The following is a 27,217-nucleotide window of genomic DNA, read 5'->3' on the forward strand; positions in this document are numbered from 1 at the left end:
TGAAATTAAAAGACATTTGCTCTTTGGAAGAAAAGCTACAACAAACCTAGATTGTGTGTTAAAAAGTAGAGACATTACTTTGCCAACAAAGGTCTGTATAGTCAAAGCTGTGTTTTTCCAGTTGTCATGTATGGATGTAGAGTTGGACCATAAAGAAGGCTGAGTGCCAAAGAATCGCTGCTTTTGAACTGTGGTGTTAGAGAAGACTCTTGAAGAGTCCCTTGGACTGCAAGGAGATCAAACCACTCAATCCTAAAGGAAATCAATCCCGAATATTCATTGGAAGGACTGTTGCTAAAGCTGAAGCTCCAATACTTTGGCCACCTGATGTGAAGAGCCAGCTCATTAGAAAAGACCCTGATGCTGGGAAAGATTGAAGGCAGGAGGAGAAGGAGATTACAGAGGATGAGATGGTTGGATGGCATCACCGACTCAATGGACTTGAGTTTGAGCAAGCTCTGGGAGTTGGTGAAGGACAGGAAGCCTGGTGTGCTGCAGTCTAGGGGATTGCAAAGATTCAGACATGACTTAGCAACTGAACAACAACAACTGGGCTGCTACCATTTTGAAACTTGACTTGGGAAGGAACCACTTCTGTATGGTTGTTGCCAAGATTCAGTTCCTTGAGGACTGCTGCTTTGAGGGTCTTGGTTTCTCAGTGGCGGTTGGCTGGAGGACACCTGTCCTGAGTTCCTTGATGGGTGAGCCTCTCCATAGGCCCACTCACCATGTGTGCCATTGAAGTCCATCAGAGTGAGCAAGTGAGAGGGTCAGAAAGAGGATATGAGCATTACAGGTGGATTCTTTACCACTGAGCCACCTGGGAAGCCCTCTTAAATTTTATGCTTTGTTGCAAAAGTTCACATGAATTGTGTATTCTAGGCTATAATGTAGGGCTTCCCTGGTGGCTTAGCTGGTAAAGAACCTGCAACGTGGGAGACCTGGGTTTGATCCCTGGGTTGGAAAGAACCCCTGGAGAAGGGAACAGCTAACCACTCCAGTACTCTGGTCTGGAGAATTCCATGGACTGTATATAGTCCATGGGGTCGCAAAGAGTTGGACATGACTGAGCAACTTTCACATATAGGCTATAATATAGAGGTTTGTTTGAATATAAAAGTATAAAAGCTACATACCATGGAGCACAATTGATTTTCCAAGGTGAGGCACCATGTGGATTTAGTTTGAAGAGACTTATTTAGAGCTCATAGCACCAATTCCTTTTCTGTGGGTCATCTCTGCTGAGTCATAGAGGTCCATGTCCTCCGTGACAGGAAGAAATTAATGACTATTATCTGCTGATAGGAAAAATATGAGAGATTTTGCAATGTCTGTTTATTTTCTGTTTTGTTAGGCATCCAGTCTTTGCTTGCTAATCCTTGTGTGGCCTACACACCATCCATGTTAATACCCACTTGCTCTTCCTTGAGCACAGCAGTTCTTTCTCACCTTGGATTATGCGGACTTAAAATTCTCTCAGCCTGAACTGTCTTTCCCTGCCTTGTCTCCTTTTGTGATTCCTCCTTACCCTTTTATATTCCCCTCAGGAGTTAGGATTAGTCTTGGAGAAACAGAGTTCATCTGAGTTAAAGGTTATATCGGCCCTGCATTCCTGGAGCCATCCTTGTGCTCCCTTATTTCAGTGTTCTGACAAATAAATCTACATGTCTATCTATTAATAATATTTGACATTTCCTCTTCTTGATGTGAGCTGCTTAAGGACAGACTCTGACTTTTCTGCTTTACATCTCAGCTGTTGGTATAAAGTATCCATTGTTTGACATATCTTGTTTAGTCACTAAGTCGTGTCCAACTCTTTGCAACCCCATGGACTGTGGCATGTCAGGGTCCTCTGACCTTCGATATCTCCCAGAGTTTGCTCAAATTTATGCCCATTGAGTCAATAATGCTATCTAACCCTCTCATTCTCTGCCATCTACTTCTACTTTGCCTTCAATCTTTCCCAGCATCAGGGTCTTTTCCAATGGACTGGCTCCTCACATCAGGTGGCCAAAGTATTGGAGCTTCAGCTTTGTCAACAGTCCTTCCAATGAATGTTCAGGGTTGTTTTCTTTAGGGTTGACAGGTTTGACAGTTTAGGCAGTCCAAGAGACTCTCAAGAGTCTTCTTCAGCACCACAATTTGAAAGCATCAATTCTTCGGTGCTTAGCCTCCTTTATGGACCAACACTCACATCTGTACATGACTACTGGAAAAACCAGAGCTTTGGCTATACAGACCTTTGTTGGCAGAGTGATTTCTCTACTTTTTTATACACTGTCTTGGTTTGTCATAGCTTTTCTTCCAAGGAGCAAGTGTCTTTTAATTTCATGGCTGCAATTGCTGTCAGCAGTGATTTTGGAGCCCAAGAAGATGGAATCTGCCACTGTTTCCACTTTTTCCCCTTCTCTTGGCCATGAAGTGATGGGAGTGGATGCCAGGATCTTAGTTTTTTGAATGTTGAGTTTTAAGCCAGCTTTTTCACTCTCCTCACTCACCTTCATCAAGAGACTCTTTAGTTCCTCTTCACTCTACCATTAGAGTGTTATCATCTGCATGTCTGAGGTTGTTGATATTTCTCCTGACAATCTTGATTCCAGCTTGTGATTCATCCAGCTTGGTATTTCACATGATATACTCTGTATATCAGTTAAATAAGCAAGATGACAAAATACAGCCTTGATGTATTCCTTTCCCAATTTGAACCAGTTAGTTGTTCTGTGTCTGGTTTTAACCATTGCTTCTTGACTCGCATACAGTTTTCTCAGAAGTCAGATAAAGTGGTCTGGTACTCCCATTTCTTTAAGAATGTTTGACATATAGTAGATATTTTTTTAAAATGGCTGTAGACTAACTCAATGGTTCTCAAACTTTTTAGTCTTTTAGCATCTCTTTATATCTTAAAGTTTATTTAGATCTCTAAAGAACTTTTGTTTATATGGATTATATCTTTTGATACTTAACAAATTAGAAACTATAACTAAATAATGGTAAGTTGCTTCAGTCGTGTTTGACTCTTTGAGACTCTATGGACTGCAGCCTGCCACCCTCCTTGTCCATGAGATTCTCCAGGCAAGGCTACTGGAGTGGGTTGCCATGCCCTCCTCTAGGGGATCTTCCCAACCCAGGGGTCCAACCTGCGTTTCCTGGAAGCTCCTGCATTGCAGGTGGATTCTTTATGCTGGGCCACTGGGGAAGCCCAGCTAAATGATAAAATTTACTAAAAGTTTTACTAATTTACTTAAAAATAGCCGTAGACCTATTACATGTTAACTAAATAGCATGTGATTTTCCTGGATCTTATATTTTAAAAGCCTGGATCTTTGGAGGAACTTCAGTATCTTAAAGCAGAGATGAAAGATTTAGGAGAAAATGTGAGTGCAAAGCATCTTTTCTCCTTCAGGAGAAGTTCCTCTCCAGGAACAGTTGGCCTGGGCTTAGGAAGTGAAAAAATTGTTGGTGTTTGTGGAGCCTTAGACAAGAGCTAAGCCCAGGGATGGGAAAGAGTGGTTGTACACAAACAAAGGCACCAAGCTTCATTCACTGGGACCATCTAAGAGAGTCCTCCAGACTGACTGAGAGAGAGGAAAGGAGAGGGAGGCTGTGTGTGATGTGTCTCAGCAGGTGGCACCTTAGCTGCCTTCCAGTTTTCTATGCTCCAGTGGGCCTGGGAGCAGGAGGATGATTCCAGGCACCCAAAGGTGTCAAGCAAGTTGTGGCAAGAGCCCCAGACATGGGGGAAGGTTCTATCCAGTGGGGATCTGTGTTGCTGACTGCTGTGACTACCAGCTTGGTCTATGAAAAAGATCAAAGATGGATATTTTTGTAGATTTTGTGATGGCTAGATAATAGGGGTGAGATGATAGGGATAACCCTCCACAGCTTAGCTCTTTTTAACCTCAGAACTAGGTCACAACCACCAGGAAAAGGGCAGAAGACATTGGGACAATGGAGGTAAGTATCTGCCATTCATATCTAAACGGAGCTCAAGATAAAAATTAACCTGGGTTATGAAGTGAAGTCACTCAGTCGTGTCTGACTCTTTGCGACCCCATGGACTATATAGCCTACAAGGCTTCTTTGTCCATGGAATTTTCCAGGCAAGAGACTGGAGTGGGTTGCTGTTTCCTTCTCCAGAGGATCTTCCCAAGCCAGGGATCGAACCTGGGTCTCCCTCATTGCAGGCATATTTCTATCACTGGGGTTATAGAAAGTACAATTATATTTCTCCATTATATGAATTTCTGGACAGAGTTTTGTCTTTGTTACCACCATTTTATTGATGAAGCTGAAACTTTGAGACAGCAAGACACTCACCCAAGGATTAACAGCTGAATGACTTGGCTGGGATTCAAACACCAGAGTCCTTGTTCCTAAACATGGATTGTTTTTTCTCCCAGAGGACTCAGCTCAAGGCTGGAGGTATTCAGTGTCCAAGGCCACATGACCATTTGGGGTGGTCATAGACTTGGGACCGTATCTGTTGACTTCTCAGCCTGTGCCCTTTTCTAAGACAATGAGATTCTGTATTTTGAAGGAATGTGGTGACTTCCTACAGTGAGTTGTTATATGTGAATTTCTGTTGACTTCTCCAAAGGCCATGAGAAAAATCTCTTGATCAGGCCTGGGTTTTTTAATCCTTTCTTTGCAGACTACTAATTTTGACATTTTAGGAAAGTGATTTAACCTTTCACCTACTTTTTTTTTTTTTCTGTGAATGGGACTGAAGTATTTTTTCCCCACTGCTTCAATGTGTGCTGTGCATAGTCACTCACTTCCAAAGATTCAGTATGAAAGGGGGAAAAAGAAGAATTTTGTAGAAACTTGACACTGTCTCATCCAGGTGATCAAGGTCACCATCATCAGTGATAAGTCAAGTTGAGAAAGGAACTCTTTCGATGTTGTGTGAGAAAGGCCTTTGACCTCTGTGGTTTCTTTCTGCAAACCCATAACCCCAATTTAGTCATGATGAAAGTATCAGAAAAATCTCAATATTGATCTATGGAATACCAGATTCATTTTAAGGTCACCAAAAACAAGGAAACTATGAGAAACTTTCTCAGCAAAGAGGAGCCTAAGGAGAAATGATGGCTAAAAATAACATCCCTGGATGGAATCCTAGAATTTAAAAAAAAAAAAAAAAAAGGACATTAGGGAAAAATTCAAGAAGTCTGAATAAAGTATGGACTTTAATTAATAATAACATATCCATATTAAGTCATTAACTATAACAAAGATACCATACTGATGTGAGATGTTGATATGGGTGTGGGGCATATGGGAACTCTTTACATGCTCTTTGCAATTTTCTGAATATCTGAAACTATTCTGAATTTTAAACAGTTTATGTAAAAAAGGAAAAAAGAGAGGATGTTGGTAAATGAGAAAATAACAATGGCAGTAACAAGGAGGTGTCCTTGAATGTGCTTTACTTTATTATAAGGAAACTAATTCTCAAAGTTAATTTTCATTGTGGTTAAAATACCCATAACAAAATTTATCATCTTATCCATTTTTAAGTGTACAGTTCAGTGGTATTAAATACATTCAGAATGTTGTGCAACCATCACCATCATCCATCTCCAGAACTCGTTTCCTCTTGTAAAACTGAAACTCTATGCCCATTAAACAGTAACTCTCCATTTCTTCCTCCTCTAGCTCCTGGCAACCACTGTTCTTTCTGACTCTTGATTTTGACTCATCTAACTACCTCATTTAAGTGTATTCATACTCATATGTGTCTTTTTGTCCTGGCTTATTTCACTTAGTATAACATCCTCAAAGTTCATCCTTGTTGTATCATATGTCAAAATTTCCTTTCTTTTTAAAGGCTGGATAATACTCCATTGTGTGTATAATTGACCCACCATATCCACAGGTTTCACATTCATAGATTCAATTAACTATGGGTCAAAAATATTCAAGAAAAATTCCAGAAATTTCCAAAGCAAATCTTTAATTGCCACACTCTGACAACTATTTATGTAGCATTTACATTGTGTTAGGTATTAGAAGTCTTCTTGAGGTGACTTAAAGTATTCATGAGGATGGGTGCAGGTTATATGCAAATATACTTTTGTATATTCAAACTTACTTGTAATTATTTAGAAACAAAGTACTAGTGACATACCTGGAGGTCAAGAAACTCCAGTTTCAATGACTGGGGCAGGTGGTGTCTATAAAATGCTTTTTGGCAACTCAGGCTTCTTGATTCAGATTGTCAAATGGCACCTGAGGTTCTTTCCTGAATTCAGTCTCTGTCTGGTACTCAGTGGGTCCCTCGTGGCTCAGATGGTAAAGAATCTGCCTTCAATGCTGGAGACCTGGGTTGGGAAGATCCCCTGGAGAAGGAACTGGCAACCCCCCTGCAGTATTCTTGCCTGGAAAAGTCCATGGACCGAGGAGCCTGGCAGGCTATAGTCCATGGGGTTGCAAAGAGTCGGACAGAACTGAATGACTAACACTGGTACTCAGTGGGAGTTGTATCTGGACTTAGCAGATCATTAGTGCCATAGGAAAACATACTATTTTTTTAAAATGTGTTTTGATTAACTCAACATATCCAAACTTATAATTTCAACGTGTAATCAATAGAAAAGTATTAATGTGATCCCTTCCTTTTAAAAATACTAAGTCTGAAATCAGTGAGCATTTTGCACTCACAGTACATCTTAGTTTGCTGAAGCCAAATTTCAAGTGCTCAGTAGCCACATGTGCAGGTCTATACTATTAATGTCATTTAGTAAAAGAAAGGGCACCGACACACACACAGCCATAATCTCTGAATTTTTTTAATGAAATTTAAGTGAAGAAAGAATGAATTAGCTGCCCTTGTTTTCCTCTGCCTTCATTGTGAATGTCTTGGCAAACCTTGGCAGTTCATAGATGCTGTTTCCCAATTAGATCCTTGAGTTGGCCTGAGTTGCATGGTGGTGTCTGGGACAGCCATGCCCCGGCTTGTGTTGACTCTTCTCTTCATTGAGCAGATATCCTTGAGAACCTACATACTAAGCCCTGCTAGATGCATAACAAATGGTGACAGTCAACACCAACTGGGTCCCCTGTGACTCTAGTCTACACAATTGAAAGGTTAATTACAAAGAGCTGAGTGCTTGGTGGTGTGAGCTAAGGGTGGGGCAGGTGCAGGCAATGAGGGAATGTGCTGTCTGGAGAATTTAAGAACAATTATAAAACAGAGGGAAAGTTGGTCTGTTTTTCTTTGTTGTTTTGTTTGTTTTTGGCTGTGTAGTATGTGGAATCTTGGTTCCCCGACCAGGGATTGAACTCGTGACTCCTGCCATGGAAGCACAGCATCTTAAGCCCTGGACTTCCAGGGAAGTCCCCATGGTCTTCTTTTTATTATCACCATGAACCTGCAATTCTAAACCATGTCAGTGATGAAACACTCCTCACAGGAAGGCTTTTAAGTACCCGATTCCCATGTCCCCTGCTGGTCCACTAAATCAAGATCTCCAGGTGAGTGGCTCAAGCCTTTGAAAGTTTAAGGAGCTCCCCAGATGCTGTGAAGTGAATTGCTGTTGTTGTTTAGTTACTAAGTTGTGTCCAACTCTTTTTCTACCCCATGGATTGCAGCCTGCCAGTCTTCTCTGTTCATGGGATTTCCCAGGCAAGAACACTGGAGTGAGTTGCCATTTCCTTCTCCAGGAGCTCTTCCTGACCTGGGGATCAAACCCACGTCTCCTGCACTGGCAGGCAGGGTTTTTTTTTGCTCCTGAGCCACCAGGGAGCCCTTATGGAGTGAATTACATCCCCACAACGATCCATGTGTTGAAACCTTCATCTGCTTCCCAGTGTGATAGCATATAGAGATGGGGCCTCTGGGTGGAAATGAGGTTTAGATGAGGGCATGAGGGTGAGGCCCTCATGATGGGATTAGTGCCCTTATAAGAAGGGACACCACAGAGCTTGTAAGCTAACGAGCCTCCAAGACCTAAATGGAGAAGCTGAAGAATGAAACCCATCTTTCTGGACCTTGACCTTGGACTTCCCATCCTCCAGAGTTGTGAAGAAATAAATTATCTGTTGTTTAAGCCCATCAGTCTATGGTATTTTCTTATGGCAGCCTGAGGTGATGAAGAGACCAGGTCTAGACCAGGAATAATAGGTAGGGTTCTTCTGCCATGCTGGCTGGGAAGAACTTTGAGCACTCAAAGGAAGTAAGCTCTGTCTCATTTAATAGTGATGTTTACCAAGGCCGGCAAGGTGGTGGCATGGAGTGAGGGGACTGGGGAAAGTTTTTTTGCCACAAGTGCCATGTAAATTTTGTTGTTGTTTTTCAGTCACTAAGTCATGTCTGACTCTTTGTGACCCCCATGGACTGTAGCATGCCAGGCTTCCCTATCCTTCACCATCTCCCAGAATTTGCTCAAGTTCATGTCCATTGACGGAGAAGGCAATGGCACCCCACTCCAGTGTTCTTGCCTGGAAAATCCCATGGACGGAGGAGCCTGGTGGGCTGCAGTCCATGGGGTCTCTAAGAGTCGGACATGACTGAGTGGCTTCACTTTCACTTTTCACTTTCATGCATTGGAGAAGGAAATGGCACCCCACTCCAGTGTTCTTGCCTGGAGAATCCCAGGGACGGGGAAGCCTGGTGGGCTGCTGTCTATGGGGTCGCACAGAGTTGGACACGACTGAAGCGACTTAGCAGCAGCATGTCCATTGAATCGGTGATGCCATCCAACCATCTCATCCTCTGTTGCCCTTTTCTCCATGTATTTGCCATCCTCTAATTCTTTAAAGCTTTGACAGCATCTGTTATTTCCTTGAGTCCTCTTTTTTCATTCCTGGCATTGTAGTTTTGACAACAATGTTAGCAAACCCTCAAAGAACTTGATATCCTTCCCCTTGACTCACTTATGCTCCTTGGATTTCAAAAACAGATGCTGAAGAGCCAAGAGTCCTTATCTACATGTGCCCTTTTGGTTTATTTTGATTTTTTTCTGTTTCTTCTCTTCAGAGTTCTGGAACAAGCTTGGGAGTGATTCATTAGTCAAGTGTTCTAACTTTAAAACAAAAATATCTCTGGCATTAGAAATAAAAGAAGACAATTTAAAGTGTAATATCATCGAATTCCTTATCTTTTTCATTCATTCAGCTGTTATTTTTGAACATCTTCTAGGAGTGGGTCTCCATGCTACTCTGCCCGAGGAATGCTTCAAGTTAAACAGGAGAGCTGGATTTCATACCAAGTAATTATATTATGTTAGGGTCATAATGGGAAGTCCAAGGGAGCCCAGAAGAAAGCCCATTTCTGTCTCAAAGGAGGTGGTTGAGGGTTTCCTAGAGTGCTAATCATGCTTCTTCCCCCGTGGATTCAGCAATTCATTGAACAAATAAATACTGAGCTGCTTCTATGTGCCAAGCTCTCCTCTCGGCATTTGGGAAACATCAGTGAACAAAACAAAGATTCCTGTTCTTATCAAGCTTATGTTGTAACAGAGGGATCGAATAGATTGAGGTATCAGATAGGGACCGGCATTTCAGATTTAGTAGCTGGTAAAACACTATGGGAAATTGTGCGTTGGGCTTATGGCTGGGGTCAGTTGCTCCTTTTTTCTGCCCAAGTTCCCTTCCTTGTCACCATCTTCAGGGGAGACTGAACCTGCCTTATCTGCACAGCCTTAGTTACGACCCCAAGAAAAGGAGGCCATGGCCCTGAGCATATGTGCTTTCTGCAGGGATGGAGGAAGATCAGGTTAGCCGGAAAGAGAATTTTTCCTCATCTCGGCATTCAGATGAGCTACTGCTTCTCACTAGGAGAGAGTATAGGGCTTGGGGGTGGGGCTAGGGGTGGGGGGTGGGTGGGATGGAGACAAGATCAGATGTTCCTGATTTAGGAAGGAAGGCCAGGAGAGAAGAGTGTCTCTTTCACTTTAGATCTGGAAAAAGTACAGGGATAAGGAATTTGATGATAAGGAATTGTTCACTAGGCAAATAGGAAAGAGGGGATTTTAGTTCAAGGAACGAAGGCCATATGCTGAAACACAGGCTCTGTCAGGGCTTCCCTGGTGGCTCAGCTGGTAAAGAATCCGCCTGCAATGATGGAGACCTGGGTTCGATCCCTGGGTTGGGAAGATCCCCTGGAGAAGGGAAAGGTCGCCCACTCCAGTATTCTGGCCTGGAGAATTCCATGGACTGGATAGTCCATTGCGTTGCAAAGAGTCAGATACGACTGAGTGACTTCCAAGCTTCCCTGGTGGCTCAGAGAGTAGAGCGTCTGCCTGCAATGCAGGAGACTCAGGTTCGATCCCTGGGTCGGGAAGATCCCCTGGAGAAGGAAATGGCAACCCCCAGGCTCTGTCAATAAAGCCCCTGTAATGTTGGAATTTTTGCCTCCGTGGTATGGGTGAGGAACCTCCATTGGGTATCTCTTGCTCTCTTGGGCCCACTGTTTATTTCAGCCATCGCTGCAGCAGCCAGCTTGACATAAGGTATCACCTACCTGACTAGGCGCATTGCATCTAGTCTCATCTAGGCTGCATCACACTTCTCTCACTTTCTACTATTGAGGAGGAAAAACTATTCCACTGCACCCTTATGAACAGTGTCTGGGGGCCTGCAAATTAAAGCAACAAAGGCAGATTAATAAGAGGACAAGTTTATTGGCCAGTGGAAGCTAGCAAAAGAAGTAGTTGCTTGTTAAATGTTTAAAGTTCAAGGTTTATATACCTAACTTGGTAGGGGAGAGGGCGGGAGGAGAAAAGGGAAGAACAAATAGATTTCTTAGGAAAAACACATGAGTTTTTAAGAGAAATGAATGGGACATAGGAAAGTTTGTGACAACGTTTGTTTATGCAGGTGTGGGTGGTCTTTTCATCTTTTTACAGCCATGAAACTCCCCAGAGAGGGAATTTATGGCAGCCTGAGTACTCGGAAATTGTTGACTAAAGTCACATGAGGGAGACTTTGAGAAGGCTTCTTCCTGCATCTGTTGATTCTCAGTTGCTTTTAACTCAAAATAATCCTTATGCTAGAGTGGCCTATTTTAGGGTGGCAGATTCTAATCCCCTCCACTGTCTCAGGACCCTCTGACAGCTGTATGGGAAGTCTGCACATGGGAAGTCAGAAACCATCTGGCACTCATGCGTGCATGATCTGGGTGTGAATGTTGGAGCCCGTTGAGGGCTGTCTCCTCTTTTGTCCCTTGGGCATTCCGTTAGCCCTCAAAAGTTCCCTCTACCCCTGGGCCCAGGTGCTCACAGTGCTGGTTAACTCTAGAAGACCCCCTTGGGAATGGCTTTTTTTCTTATCCTGTTGTACTTATGTTACTTCCCAATCTTTTTCTTAGGTTGTTTCTCAAAAATACTTGCATAAAAGTCCTCGGCCAGGCTCTGCTTTCTGGGGGAACCCAATCTAAGATAGAAACTGCAGTTCAAAAAGGGCAGTGATGTTGCCAAGATGTCACAGATAATATGTGATGGAAAAGGAATTCAAACCTAGGCTTCACTAAAAAGCAAGTCCTTTTTTCCTCCATCTCTGCATGTTTTCAGGTGTTAAACTATACTTGCATTCACTGCTTGAATCTCCTGGGCTAACAGCTAAAATAAAGTAGGAGTGGAAGAGAATGATATTTTGTAAGGTTTGAAGCTATGAAATTTAAATCTTGTTTCGTTTCAATTTCAAGAGAGTCTTTGCCACCAACAGTTACATTTGGAAAGTTTTTCAAAATACTGGTTTTAAAATGGTTTTCTTAAAATTATTTGATTTGAAATCTATTTCATGTGGTTTTTCATAAGTAAGTGATTTTTTAAGACAGTGCAAGCCTGTTTGGTTTCAAACTATTTTTTGAAACCAGATCACTAAGGCAAAATATTTTTGTAACATTTTAATACTATTTAAAAATTAAAGAATTTTTAATCCAAACAATTTAAAACTCTTTAGAAACCTATTTATCTGAGTACCAAGATTTCTGGATAAGTTTCGCACTGTTAAACGTCAAAACATTTAGTCAAAATAGTCTGGATCCGAGACAGATTTCAAAGCTGTATACTTTCAAAATGGCTCATCTAGATAACATCCAATAATATATGGACCATTTTATTGTCTCAAAACATTGGTTTCCCATCATATAAATATGAGCCCCAGCAATAACTTCACAGTATTGCAAAATCAGCTACATATTTTTTTTAATTAAAACATCTGTGCCATGCAGAAATGGATTGAAATGTTTTCTTTATCAATAGTATGGAGACTGTTTTTGCAAAACTTTCAGCCGTGACCCCTCTTTTCCTCCCAGAGGGTTATGACCGTGGATTGCACATCGCTGAATGGAACCGGCACTTTGTGGATTCACCTGGTGCTTGTTGTTTTACCAGTATTGTCCCTTGTAATGCTCACAACAGTGCTCTGAGGTGTGTATTATTATTATGACACTCAGGATCAAGAAAGGTTTTAAATAATTTGCCTAAAATCTTAAAGTTACTGAGGGCAGAACAAGTTTCAGGCCTCATCGATTTGGCTCCATGTCTCGAGTTCTTAACCACGGTGCTTTCTGCCTCATGCCCAGTATTCATAACTTTAACTTACTGAACCAGTTTATCTTCCCTCTATATTTCTCCTCTTTCTAGACTCCGTTCCGGTAGATTACAACCGAAGAATTTCCATGTCCCTGCAATCAGTTGCCAGATATATTATGAGTAGTTTACCATCCATAACAAACTCTGATATTAGTGAATCAACTTACAGTGAGACACTACAGTGGATTTGGGATACTCTATAAAGTAATGTTGCTCTCATGCATTTCTATTCATATCTGATTCTTGAGTAGGGACAAAGGGGAAAAGGTAGCATTAGAGAAAGAAATGCTATAATCCAGATGAAAATAGCATCTTCTGGGATGAAAGTGGTCACTGGACAAGAACTGAGCACTCTTTTTACCTGTGGTGGCCTTCCCAGGTGGCCTAATGGCAAAAAATCTGCCTGCCAATGCAGGAGATACAAGAGACACGGGTTTGATCCCTGGTCCCTGGGTTGGGAAGATTCCCTGGAGGAGGGCATGGCAACCCACTCCAGTATTCTTGCTGGGAGAATCCCATGGACAGAGGAGCCTGGTTGGCTATGGTCCGTGGAGTCACAAAGAGTCAGACGCTACTGAGCACACACACACAAACATACCCCTCTATGTTTAGACGGGAGCCAACAGGAAGTAATTTAGAGGCTACCTGAGGGACAAAATGTGGAAGAGTGAGAGTTAGGAGTTGGGGGAAAGGAAGGGACAGCTCTGCATAGTAGCAGAAAGAGCACCTTCTTCCTGAGAGAGATCACCTCATAAATAGAGGGTTATGGGGAAAAATAAAATATTTCTCTACTTCTGGTAGGATGACTGCACTGACTCTGAAATTGCTGTTTGTTTTTGGCAATGTGAGCAGCTGTGTTTGATGTCAACAGTTAAGAGCTAGATGGTAAGGAGAATTACGAGGTATATTTCTCACTTATGTTTATAGACAAATGTCAGAAGATAGCAAAGACATTCTGGAATAATCTGTGGGCCTTAGAGTAGCAGAGAGCAGGCGTGGGTCTCACTGGAGCTCCCCCCAAGTACCCACCCACCCTAAATGAGCTCACCTTGGGGATATTGACTGCTGGCCAATGGGTGTTCCAGAACAAGGACCCTGGAAAAAGACCAGTTTCTTTGGATGAGGGTAGGGTCATGCCAAAGGTTGTTGGAAATATTTATGGGAGAGACTAGCAGGAAGTGCTTTGATAGACCTGAAGACCAGAAAGCAAGCCTGGGAAGGTGGTGTGTGCATGGACCACGCCCTGAAAGCCTTAGAGACAGGCCATTTCAGGAAATGATTTGTTTTCTTTCGAATCCATTACATTTCGCCCTTGTAGATCAGAAAAAAATGCCCTGGCTCCCAAATTGGGCCTTAATTAAAATAATTTGTCATGGATAGATATGTCTTAACTATTGGTTAGGGCTTATCAACCAGAATAAGCCATTTTGCCTCTGACTTGGTTTAAACCTGTTCAAGTAAGTGAAGAATGAAGACAATTATACAAATAATTTACTCTTCAAATATAGTTTTCCCTGAAAAATTCACCTAATTAAAGCAAAGGTTGTTTTTTTTTTTTTTTACTTGAATTTTCCTCACATTGCTTTTGGGTTATGTTAATAAAACTCCTGTCTGTAGGAGGAAGTACTGGTGGGGGGAGAAGGAGTGGGGATGGGTGATCAAGATTCCTGTGTAGCAGGAAAAATTACAATTTAACAAATATAATGGCTGGCTGCATGTCTGCATTCCAGGGCACAAGCTGATTGCCTTTGTTTTTATTTCCACTATATTGATAATTAATTTCACCTTAGAAGCAGGCAATTCTTGTGTGAAGGAAATCAGCTTGATAAGCATTGGTGGACTTTTTGAACTGAGAAAGGTAACACCGCTCACAACCAGACTGTGGCTGAATTTGGATGGGCAGTTGAAAATTGTTCTGGAGATAAAGTCATCAGAGGTGGGGTTTGGGAAGCTGATAACTGGAGCAGAGTGGAGAAGATCTCCTGGGAGAGGAGGACCCAAGGGTAGAGGAGACAGGAATCCATCCTAGAGGAATTCCCTGCCACAGGGAATGACTAATTTTAGGGGAGAAAGGCCCAGTGTTAACTTTTGACAATGTGTGATTGTATAATATTTTCATCTAAGAAGGGGAACAAAGTCAAACAATATGAAAGGGTCTAGGATAAATCTTAAAATGTTGATTTGGGGCCAATACTTCTTAGCAGCGTGGTCTTGGGCAGGTGAGTTTCTTAAACTTTCTGTGCTTCCATTTTCCTAACTGCAGATGTAGATCCGTGACGGTGCTCACTTGACAGAGTTGTTGAGAAGAGAAACTGAGGTCACATCTGCGAATGGTTAAGAACTTCATCTGACCTTTAATAAGCACATTTTTTTCCCTCCAGTGGTCATGTATGGATGTGGGAGTTGGACTGTAAGGAAAGCTGAGCACCAAAGAATTGATGCTTTTGAACTGTGGTGTTGGAGAAGACTCTTGAGAGTCCCTTGGACTGCAAGGAGATCCAACCAGTCCATCCTAAAGATCAGTCCTGGGTGTTCATTGGAAGGACTGATGCTGAAGCTGAAACTCCAGTACTTTGGACACCTGATGCAAAGAGCTGACTCATTTGAAAAGACCCTGATGCTGGGAAAGATTGAAGGCGGGAGGAGAAGGGGTCGATGGAGGATGAAATGGTTGGATGGCATCACTGACTCAATGAACATGAGTTTGAGTAAACTCCGGGAGTTGGTGATGGACAGGGAGGCCTGGCGTGCTGCAGTGTATGGGGTCGCAAAGAGTCAGACACGACTGGGTGACTGAGCTGAACTGAGCTGAAACACTTTATGAGCATCCTGTTGGTACTTTCCTGATGGTCCAGTGATTAAGAATCCACCTTACAGTACTTATAGTGCAGGGGATGCAGTGGACACAGGTTCAATCTCTGGTCAGAGAGCTAAGATCCCACATGCTGTGGTGCTGCCACAGCTAGAGATGCATTGTATACATATAGTGTGTGTGTGTGTGTGTGTGTGTGTGCGTGCGCACGCATGCACGCTCAGTCATGTCCAGCTCTTTGTGACCCCGTGGATGGTAGCCCACCAGACTCCTCTGTCCATGGGATTTTCCAGGCAAGAATACTGGAGTGAGTTGCCATTTCCTACTGCAGGGCTTCTTCCCAACCCAGGGATCAAACCCACGTCTCTTGCATCTCCTGCATTGGCAGGCAGACTCTTTACCACTAGCACCATCTGGGAAGCCCACACTTACAGTTATTAAATACTTCAAAGGCACTTCTCTTAACTCCATGTTTTCTACCAGCTACTGCTCCATTTCTTTGATTCCTTTGCAGCAACTTTTGCTCGAGCATTATTTATCTTCTGTCTCTAATTCCTTTCCTCACACTGTCTCTTGAACCAGTTTCTCAAGTTTTCTTTTTCCATTTTCGTCCTGCTAAGGAACCTTTCTTGACTTTTTAAAAAAAATTGCTTTCTCCTACCCATGACATCTGAAAAATCCCATGGACAGAGGAGTCTGGAGGGCTACAGCCCAAACAGCTGGACACAACTTAGTGACTAAGCACCATGACATTTAATACTGCAGATGTTCTATAGAGTTGTTTATGTACTGTATGTTTATCTATATTTTATACATGAAATTTTTTTAAACAAAAATAATTTTCCATCCCCCAAGAATTCGTTTCCCCTCCCTTGAGAGAGCTGTCAACCCCACTGAAAACACGTGTCTTGGATCTGCCCCAGCCTTTCTTCTCCCCCACTACGCAGTAGTGCCTGTTCAAGGTCAGGTTACTGACCCTCATGTTGCTGAAGTGTGTCAGTAGCTCAGTGGTGTCCTGCTCTTTGTAACCCCATAGGCTGTAGCCCGCCAGGCTCCTCTGTCCATGGGATTCTCCAGGCAAGAATACTGGAGAGGGTTGCCATGTCCTTCTCCAGGGGATCTTCCTGACCCAGGGATCGAACCCAGGTCTTGTTGCTGGCCAAAATCTTGACCTTCTCTGCCCACCAAAGCTGAATGAAAAATACGAAGACACAGTTTGGAGTAAATAGAAATGTGGCTTTTATTCTCAGCCGGCAGAGAAGGGAACCCAGTAGGCTCCTGCCTCAAGAACTGTGCCCCCCTCCCTGAGGAGTCTAGGGGCTTCTATAGGGCAAGGGCTTGCAGTCAGGTGATGAGGAACAAAGGTGATAGGATCTTGACTGCTTCCTCTTGCATTGTTTCAAAGACAATCATATATGGGCATCAGTAACCCAGTAATTGAGTCTGGCAGTTTTGTGTTTCTGTGGCCTTCTTTCTGATCTGTAACAACAAGGGAAAAGGTGTTGTAAGGGTAAACACCAGATAGGGGATGTATTTAGCAAAGAGTCAAAGGAAAAAAAATGTGAATTGCAGCTCGTGCGGAGTTAGTGGGTAGAAAAACAAACTTAGTTACAGACATGTAGAGTTAGGAGCTGTAAAAGTAGAACAACTAGGAATGTTCAGGCCCTGCTCACTGTTTTCTTCATCTTCTTTGTTCTCAGGAAAAAGAAAGAGAAAAACTCCTTCCTCTTTTTTCCTTTTCACTGCAACAGTCTCCTGCATTGCAGACAGAATCTTTACTGTCTGCGCCACCAGGGAAGCCCCCATGTTCCTAATCTGTGGTCAATTCTCAGTCCTTATCTCACTAGACTTCCCACCAGTATTTGCCGTGGTTGATTACTCCCTCTTCCTCGGCACACTTTCTTCTTCACTGGCTTCTGGCACATCCCACTCTCTTGGTTTTTCTCCTAGTCACGGTTGCTCCTTCTCAGGTCCTTGCTGGTTTCTCTCTTCTTGCCTTCCTCTTACACTGGAGGACCCCGGGGCTTAGTCCTTGATCCTCTTTCTTAACTATACTCACTCCCTGTGTGATCTCATCAAACACCCTGGCTTTAAGTTCATGTATGTACTCATGATTCCTTACTTTGTGTGTCCACCAAACGTCTCTCCAGGAGTCCAGGCTCATATAATAACTGCTTACTTGGGCCCTCTACTCCGGTGTTTAATGGACCTCCCCCTATTAATGTATCCAAGATTTAACTTTTGAAATTCTTTTTCCAGACTGCTCTATACAAGATCATCTCTATTTTTCTCATACTCCACTGATCCATTTGAAAATTCTGATACCAAAATAAATCCAGAATCCTCCCTGGCATTTACCCAAATGAACTGAAATAAACCCACATCCACACAAAAACCAGCATGGGGGTGCTTACAGCAACTTTATTTGTAATTGCCAAAACTTGGAAGCCACCAACATGTCCTTCAGGAGGTGAACTGATAAGTAAACTGTGGTACATCCAGACAATGGAACATTATTTAGCACTAAAAATAAATGAGCTATTAAACCATAAAGAGTTATGGAGGAAGCATAAAAGGATATTACTTAGGTGAGAGAAGCCCATCTGAAAAGGCTACAGACTGTGATTCCCACTGTATGAAATTCTGGGAAAGGGAAAACTATGGAGACAGTGAAAAGATCACTGCTTGCCAGGGGTTGGGGAGAGAGAAGGATGGATTGGCAGAGCACAGAGGATTTTTAGGGCAGTGTCAGGGATGACACTGCAAAGGTAGGTGTATGTCATTACATATTTGTCAAAACCCATGAAACGTACAATACCAAGAGAAAACTCTTATTGTAAACTATGGACTTTGGGTGATAATGACTGATGTGAAGCTGAAACTCCAATATCCAATACTTTGGCCACCTGATGTGAAGAACTGACTCATTGGAAAACACCCTGATGCTGGGAAAGATTGAAGGCAGGAGGAGAAGGGGATGACAGAGGGTGAGATGGTTGGATGGCATCACTGACTCAATGGACTTGACCTTGAGTAAACTCCAGGATTTGGTGATGGACAGGGAGGCCTGGCGTGCTGCAGCCCATGGGGTCGCAAAGAGTTGGACATGACTGAGTGACTGAACTGAACTGATGCATCAGTGCAAGTTCATGGTTATAAGAAACTGTACCCATGGGGTGCAGGACATTGACAGAGAGAGAGGCTATCCATGTTGGGAAGTGGGCAGGGAATAAATGGGAATTCACTGTGTTTTCTGCTTAATTTTGCTGTGAACCTAAAACTGCTCTCAAAAAGTCTATTCAAAAATTCAGAATCTGCTACCAGTTTGGTGAGAGCCACCATCTTAGTCTGTCTCCTGAACGACAATAATCACCTTCCAACTGGGCTCCCGGAAGGCCTTGTCTCACTATGTCTATGCTTTGCCTCGCGGCCTGAGGGTTCTTGCTAGTACACAAGTCAGATCACGTTACTCTTTTGCTCAACACCTTCCAATGGCGGCCATCTGACTCAGAGAAAAACCCGAACTCCTGATGGTGGCTTTCTAGGCCTCCCTTTCTAACCCCCTTTCTTCTCCTCTCCCTCTTGTTCACTGTGCTCCGGTCACACTGGCTTCCATGCTGTTCCTCAGACACACCAGGCTCCGGCCTCATGGCCTTTGTACCAGCTGTTCCACTGAAGGCCTCTTCTTCCTGTATCCTCTGGACCCCCTCCCTCACTCTGCAAGCCTCTGCTCAAATGTTGCCTTTTCAATGGGACTTTACTGTCTGCTTATTTACAACTGTAGTGCTTCCATCCCCTGCATTCTAAGCTCTTACTGGCTCTGTTTTTTTCATTGCACATCATTATTTAGTATACTGTATTGTTTACTTACTTTTTAATTTGTTGTGTGGACGAAGAATGTCACCTGCCATTTTAGTCAACAAAAGATGTTGTGGCCATCAAGCCATCAGCCACTGTAACCCCTCTCCCCTCCCGAGTATGCAACCTGAGGGGATTCAGGATGGAGAAAAAAAGGATACTGGCCCTAGATAGCTAAGGTGCATATCAAAGGAATAATTTCAATAAGCCCAGACTCTTGCATTTTCCTCTACATGGAAAAGCAGTAAACTCATTCATTTGAGATGTCTGACTTTTTCTTTAATTAGCAGTAATCTTTTGATGTTTGACTTTCTGATTTGTTTTGTTTGCAGAAACTTCAGTATATCCTGGCTTCTTCCTTAACTCTTTGGAACAGTCCCTCTGAGCTATCTGAGAAGCTGTAACCCTTACTTAGGTTTTCTCAGGTGGTGCTAGTGATAAAGAACCCACCTGCCATTGTAGGAGACGTTAAGAGATGTGAGTTCCATCCCTGGGTTGGGAAGATCCCCTGGAGAAGGGCACGGCAACCCACTCTAGTATTCTTGCCTGGAGAAGCCCATGGACAGAGGAGCCTGGTGGGTTATAGTCCATGGGGTCTCACAGAGTCAGACACGACTGAGCGACTTAGCACTCACTCACTCATCCCTTGCTTAAGTCCTCAGTAAGTCTGCTGGTTAAAACATAATTCTCAACTTGTAGGCTGTGCATTTGTTTTTCAGTGGACAGTTTTTTATTTGGTCACCCACTGACCATTAACTGACAGTTAATGTCTGTCTGTCCTCTTTGCTGCTGTATCCCAAGTCCCTAGAGCAGTGTGCATGTGTGCTCAGTTGCGTCTGACTCTGCAACCCCAAGGTCTGTGGCCCACCAGGCTCCTCTGTCCATGGGATTCTCCAGGCAAGAATACTGGAGTGGGTTGCCATTTCCTCCTCCAGAGGATCTTCCCAACCCAGGGATCGAACCCATGTCTCTTGTGTCTCCTGCATTGGCAGGTGAATTCTCAGTTCTGGTAGCTGGGACCAAAGGTATAGGGGGGAGAAAGTGGATCATTGTGGGATTGGGTAAAATTCTGCAGGATCCAATACTTGTGATCCAGAGACCACTTCCATTCTCCTCCCGGATGCAGTGACCGAAAACGCCAGGACTCAGACTCCAAGGCAGAGCTGGCCTTGTCAGTTGATTTTACATCAGTGCAAGTATGTTTCCTTCGGGCTGAAATGCCTCAGATTGCAGGTCTGGAACATGTATTAGTGGAGTAAGGTCTGGGGAGAAAAAGACGATAACACGGAAACACTGACTACTATGGCAACAGTTGAAATAATAAACAACATTTTTCCCCTTAGGAAAATCACAGAGTTTGGCCTTGTGGCAACTTTAGGAAGGGAAATAAGTTATACCCAAGTCAGATCTTGTGTTTGGCTAGATTTTTTCCCCCGGGTTGAAGAGATTTGCTAAGTGCTTTATTGGGCAACTGGAGGCTGTTATACATCATTCAAAAGTCATATGTCTTTCTAGAAAATTTTTTAAACAAAAGAAACTCAGAATGTATGAATTGAAAAGTTGAAATTTCCCCTCCCCCCTCTCATTCGTCCTCTTTTGGGGTAACACTACACTAGGGATTGTTGTAAAATTTCTCTACACATACAACTGTATTACTAACTGGTTTGGGTTTTGGGGTTTGTTTGTTAATTAAGTGGGTAAAACTTGGTAGCATGCAGTCAGCAATTAGTATAATTCCCCCCTCCCATTTCTTGCTTTGACCAAACTCAAATGATTTCCCTTCTCAGCATCTCAGATGGTCTCATAGATTTCTGACCACTGGCAAGTATTCAACAGTCCAGGCCAGTATAAACTGAAACTTTATCATCTCTCATCTAATTCAAAGTTTCTTTCCCCACCACCCTCCTAGGATGCCTGGCCCCAGCTCAGAGCTGACCTGATGAGGGAGGAGGAGTGGCTGTGATGTGATCTGTTCTTTGACCCTTCCTGCACCGCCGTGTCCTTTGTGGCCTTTGTCTCCTCCAGTATGGGGAAGAAGGAATTAGGAAAAAAAGAGAGGGGTCTTATTTGACTGGCACTGTTGTAACCTGTGTGGTTGATGCCCAAATGTCAGCTCTTCAGAGACCCCAGGCCCTTTGCTCCACAGGGAAATCAATCTCTTTTATACCATTTGATGAGTTATAGCTCCTCAAACTTGCATCGCAAGAATTCATGCTTTCAAACTGTGGTGTTGGAGACGACTCTTGAAACTCCCTTGGACTTCAAGGAGATCAAACCACTCCATCCTAAAGGAAATAAACCCTGAATATTCATTGGAAGGACTGATGCTGAAGCTGAAGCTCCAATACTTTGGCCACCTGATGCGAAGAGCTGACTTATCAGAAAAGACCCTGATGCTGGGAAAGATTGAAAGCATGAGGAGAAGGGGATGACAGAGGACGAGATGATCAGATGGCATCACTGACACAATGGACGTAAGTTTGAGTAAGCTCCAGGAGATGGTGAAGGAGAAGGAAGCCTGGCGTGCTGCAGTCCATGAGGTTCCAAAGAGTCAGACATGACTGAGCGACTGAACAATAAAAGCTTGCACCCCACCTTGTCTGCCTTCCTCCCCATCATTATGAAAGTGTATTTGTCAAGGTAGGATGGTAGAACATGTTTTGTTTATTTTTTATTTAGCTTGATTCATGCTTTAAAAATATTTAGACATAGGATATGTGGGCCTCCCTTTGTCCTCTTGGTCTGGGACCTGGAAATACTAGGAGTGGTCATGGTTCAGTGCATAGGAAACTCATGCCTCCATGACATGCTCAACCTTGGAAGCACAGATGGGTTCTGCTGATGCCTTCTGTCCTTTTTCCAGCCTCACAGAGAGCCTTGGCCAGCCTCGCACCTTTCTGCCTTTTCAGGCTAGTGTCTCTCCCCATGTCCATACCCCCAAACTCCAAGTGCTCCCTTTCAGATTCTTCCAGAACCCTTTCGCTGTCTGCTTTAGGTAGCAGTACCTGGTAGTGAGCTTGTGAGCTGTTCCCAATGTACATTAGGCTGAAGGGTGAGATGTGGATGCTTCTCCTGGCAGACAGACACACCCAGACTCCATGAGTGGTTCTCTCAGGGAGCATCTCTCTCAGTCTGAAGGGGAAAGGAGGAAAAACCCAACTTTGCTCTCTACTCCCATGGATTCTTCAGAAGATATTCCCTACTGAAGCTCAGCCTTTTCTTATATGACCTGGAGGTGGGTGAACAGGATCCATAGGGAAGGGCACCTCCTGGTAAGACCTGTGTGGATGTGTCTAGAACTTCTCTTAGAACGTGTGTGTCTTCATCACCCAAGCCTAAACGTGGGCTTTAGCAGAATACAGAGACAGTGGGAAAAGCCCCGCCTGGTAATCTTTTTACACATGCACATCTACTCATTTGTTAATTATTTACTGAGCCCTAAACTTGCCTTTTTCATTTGGATGGCCATTTATACGTTCTTTTTACAGCTACATAACATTTCATGTGGTGCATGTGTCTGTACCATAATTTATTTAACCATTCTCATATTGACAGTTATTTAGGTAGGTTTTTTGATATAGCAAGAAAGACTGCAATGAATAATCCTTTAACATATATCCTGTGCCCTTTTATAAATATTCTTAGAAGTGTGATTGCTAATCTACAGGGTCCACAGATTTTTACATTTTGGTAGGAAGTACATTTTGTTTAATAGGTGGAGTCAAATTATCCTTCAAAAAGCTTCAGCAATTTACAGTCTTACTAAAGTATCTTTCCCTAAACCCTTGCCTACACTGAATAGTGAAACTCTAATCAGTGACAAATTCTCTTTGCTCTTTTAATTTGGTTTTCCCAGATCACTAAGGAAGATGAATACCTTGCATATACTTACTAGCCATTTGTAATTCTGTGAATTATGTTTGTATCTTTTGATTACTTTTTAAAATAATTTTTTAAAGGTCTTTATTGAACTTGCTACAATATTGCCTCTGGTTTATATTTTTGGTTTTTTGGTCCTGAGATATGTGGCATCTTAGCTCCCTTAATAGGGATTGAACCCACACCCCTTGCATTGGAAGGCAAAGTCTTAACCACTGGACCACCAGGGAAGTCCCGAGATGACTTTTTTAATGTTTAGGATTCTATGTTTCAGTTATAACTCCTTGACCTTAACACATGTTGCAAATATTTTTTCTCTGTTATTCTCAAGATCCTTTAATCATAAACAGATTGTTGAGGCCAAAGGATTCTTTTTGTTGACTTGAGTTAGTACCTCCAAAAAAACAGAGTAATGAATTACATATTAGTCAACAAATTTACTATAACAAATTATCCCCAAATTTCTGTAGCTCCATTCAATGAAAGTTTATTTTTCAGTTTTGCAACATCCCAGCATGGGTGTTCCGGATCAGCTCTTTTCCAAGTGACTCATGGATCCAGGATCCTTCTTCTTTGGGCTCTGCTCTAACTTCTTGAAGTCTTCTCCATTTCAGCTGGCAGATGGGGAAGGAAAGAGCAGAGAATTTCATGGGATGTTTTATAGGCCAGGCTTGGAAGTGCCTGGCCTATGCATCACCTCCTCCCTTATTCCTTTGGCCAGAGCATAATCATATTATAAAGACTAGAAATGAGGTCTAGGTCTGAGCCTGCAGGAGCCTCTGCTGCGGTAAATGGAGCAGACCGACGTCTCAACAAATACACTTCTTCACAACTCATTGTGTTACTGAAGGAAGTCTAGTGACTCTTGAAAGGAGATCATAGGGTGACCCTTACCAAAGAGTTTTCAACACACAGAGTACTGTCTGAATGTCAAGCATCATGAGTCCAATGACATCTTACATCTCTTCCTTATGAAACACAATTTGAAGTCTTCTTCAAAGGGGATATGGAGTCTTCTGAATTCTTTTATAAGAGGAAAAAAAATTCTCTCTCTCTCAATCCTACAACATTTCTGGAGATTTCCTGGCCCTTCTCAGACTCAGAGGCTTTGAGTTGGGGAATTGGTGCAGGGCTGGGAAGAGGCGACTCCAGTGGGGGCAGCGGGCGGGTGCCTGAGGGCTCCCAGGGCAAGCTAGAGCTGGGGTGGGATTGAAATAAACAAGTTTCCGGGGTGGGGAATCAGTGTGAGGGCTGCTGAGTGGTGAGCTCTGGGAGTGTAACTTTTGTAAGGGGTGACCTTAGTAACAGATTAGGGCAGGGGGAGGAGAAGGCAAGAACAGTCTGGAGCATGGATTTCTGACCCAGTTTTAAAATGGGAAGGAGAGGGGCAAATGCTAAGACTGGTGATGGAAGCAGCATTCAGAACTGTTCCCCAAGAGTGACAGCAGGAATTTCCAGACAAAACATTTTATCATCTCCAGCAGCCTTGAACCCAGGACAGCCCTTGCACACCTTGGCCATTGTGATAGTCTCTAAACCCAAGCCTTTAAGTCGTAGCCTGTTTTGTTTTGTTTTGTTTTGAGTAAGGGGTAATTAGTTCCAGGACCAATCAAAAGAAGACAGCAACTTCTCCCTAAGGTTCCAGTAATGTTCCTGACCTTGGGCAAATTGCTTTCTCTCCCTGGGACTGTTTTACCATCTGAAAAATGGGGTAGAGTCTGTGGGGGTGATTTCTCTTCCAGCTCTGACTTTCATAGAAGCTAAATAGAAGATGTAAAAACCAGAGTTTGCAGGAAAAGGGGGGTTCTGTCCCAAAGTGGTCAGCGTGATCTTCCCATTGGTGAGTTCATATATAACCCAGTAGTCTTTTTGATGCCCTAGACTGCTCAAGGGCTTTAAAGCCTTTCTCATCATGCACACTGGAAGGCAAGACTGTCCCAGAGGGATGCTCAGAGCTCTGTTCAGGTGGCTTCACTGGCTGCTACCGCTCCACCTCCCGGTCCTAGCACATCACTGATTTCTTTCTTGTGACCCCTCCCTGTTTGAGTCATCCTTTCAAATAAATCCATGTTGATGGTGCCCTGGCTTTAAATTTTGGCTTATCACGGGGTCTTCCATTCTCTCTGAAACAATACACTGAAGGTCATGGATAAGTCCTCACTAGTCTTGCAAAGACTTAGAATCCCACGGGTCCCCATGGAGAGAAAAATTGGACAGTTATTGTGTACCACAGCACTTGTCCTGATTTTTCTGTTTGACCAAACTTCAGAGGGTGGCAGGTGATGGTCAAATAATGTTTAGCTCTGAGAGGCCAAGAATCAGCTCTATGAGAAGGTGATGTGAGTTAATGGCCTTTCCATTGGCTAGGGATTTAGTAGAAGTAGAACATGCATATTGTAGGTCCTGAAGCCAGCTTGGAGAATTCATTTACCACATATTTTGCTAAGATGAGAGGAGTTTGACAATCAGATATACATGGGTAGCAGCCAACAGGATCTTGGAACCAGACAGGAAAAGATCCTAGCCATGTTCTGGTCCAGTCTTCAGCTACTCTTCTTTGAAGCTGTTTTTAAAATTTATTTATTTATTTATTTATTTATTTATTTATTGGCTTGTGGGATCTTAGTTCCCTGACCAGAGATTGAACCCACACTCCCTGCAGTGGAAGTGTGGTATCTTAACCACAGGACCACAGGGAAGTCTCAAAAATAATCAATATTTTCAGGTCTAGGATATTCCTATCATTACCAAAAAAAAAAAAAGATGCACTATTTGGGGCCTTATATGGGGCTGGGAGTAATCATGATGATTGACAGAACACTGAGTCTATTTTTCCTTATGCCACCCAGCCCCTTCTAAGTCAACAATCAGGAAAGGCTAGTTTTGTGGAGGGAAGTGTGATATTGGTTAATTAACTTCTGCAGCATGGCTGGCACGTGCTGATACCACTCTCTGCTCTGACCAGACCTTAATTTCCTCCACTTTGTAGGGGGCACATCTGGAAAAGAAAAGTGAATCTACCAACCCAGAGAGGCAACTGTGGGAGAGAAGCTCCCGTGTGGCTAGAGAGAATTTTCTAGAAGAACTTTCTTATCTAGGGAACCTACCCTGGGCTATGGCTGGATGAAGCACAAGCTGAAATCAAGGTTGCTGGGAGAAATATCAATAACTTCAAATATGCAGATGGGCTCCAAAATCACTGCAGATGGTGACTGCAGTCATGAAATTAAAAGACGCTTACTCTTTGGAAGAAAAGTTATAACCAACCTAGACAGCATATTAAAAAGCAGAGACATTACTTTGCCAACAAATGTCTGTCTAGTCAAGGCTATGGTTATTCCAGTGGTCATGTATACATGTGAGAGTTCAACTATAAAGAAAGCTGAGTGCTAAAGAATTGATGCTTTTGAACTGTGATGTTGGAGAAGACTCTTGAGAATCCCTTGGACTGCAAGGAGATCCAACCAGTCAATCCTAGAGGAAATCAGTCCTGAATATTCATTGGAAGGACTGATATTGAAGCTGAAACTCCAATACTTTGGCCACCTGATGCGAAGAACTGACTTATTTAAAAAGTCCCTGATGCTGGGAACTGATTGAATGCGGGAGGAGAAGGGGACAATGGAGGATGAGATGGTTGGATGGCATCACCGACTCAATGGACATGAGTTTGAATGAGCTCCTGGAGTTGGTCATGGACAGGGAAGCCTGGCATGCTGCAGTCCATGGGGTCGCAAAGATTCAGACATGACTGAGCGACTGAACTGAACTGAACTGAACCCTGGGCTCTGGGCTTGATGAAAGCAGGGTCCATGTCTTAGCACCATTTCTGGTGCACCCTGGGTGGCAGCATAGGGAATGAACAGGTGAATCCAGGGCTGCGTCCCCAGTGTCCATGATGAATGCTCCTGGGGCTGGGATGCCCTCTTCGTAAGTAAAGCCCTACAGTGCTTGCCCCACAATTTGGCACATACTGTCCTATTCTGTTGTTTTCTAAATCTTACCCCATTTCTTACTATTTGCATTGAACATGGTGTTTGAGGTCTAGCCTGATTCCTAGATGTAGATTATGGTTTCTGACTACTGTGTAATATTTCACTATATATTTATACCAAACTCTCTAGAGATG

At 43.2% G+C, this 27,217-nt stretch overlaps 1 protein-coding gene across 5 annotated transcripts in view; it reads left to right on the plus strand.

Moving 5' to 3' along the window:
- Nucleotides 1-27,217, plus strand: part of PAMR1 (peptidase domain containing associated with muscle regeneration 1) — a 167,998-nt gene that overhangs the window by 36,846 nt on the left and 103,935 nt on the right. For 2 of the 5 annotated variants that reach the window (XM_070473183.1, XM_070473184.1), the window contains 2 exons: nucleotides 21,119-21,849; nucleotides 26,078-27,018. The exons of 1 other annotated variant lie outside the window; for it this stretch is intronic. In XM_070473183.1, the coding sequence (XP_070329284.1) occupies nucleotides 26,991-27,018 (28 nt within the window). In that variant the 5' untranslated portion in view covers nucleotides 21,119-21,849; nucleotides 26,078-26,990. The remainder of the gene's footprint in view (nucleotides 1-21,118; nucleotides 21,850-26,077; nucleotides 27,019-27,217) is intronic. 2 more of the 5 variants (XM_070473185.1, XM_070473186.1) reach the window with 1 other exon arrangement.

This window comes from Odocoileus virginianus, chromosome 10 (genome assembly GCF_023699985.2).
Source record: "Odocoileus virginianus isolate 20LAN1187 ecotype Illinois chromosome 10, Ovbor_1.2, whole genome shotgun sequence".
Classification (NCBI taxonomy): Eukaryota; Metazoa; Chordata; class Mammalia; order Artiodactyla; family Cervidae; genus Odocoileus; species Odocoileus virginianus.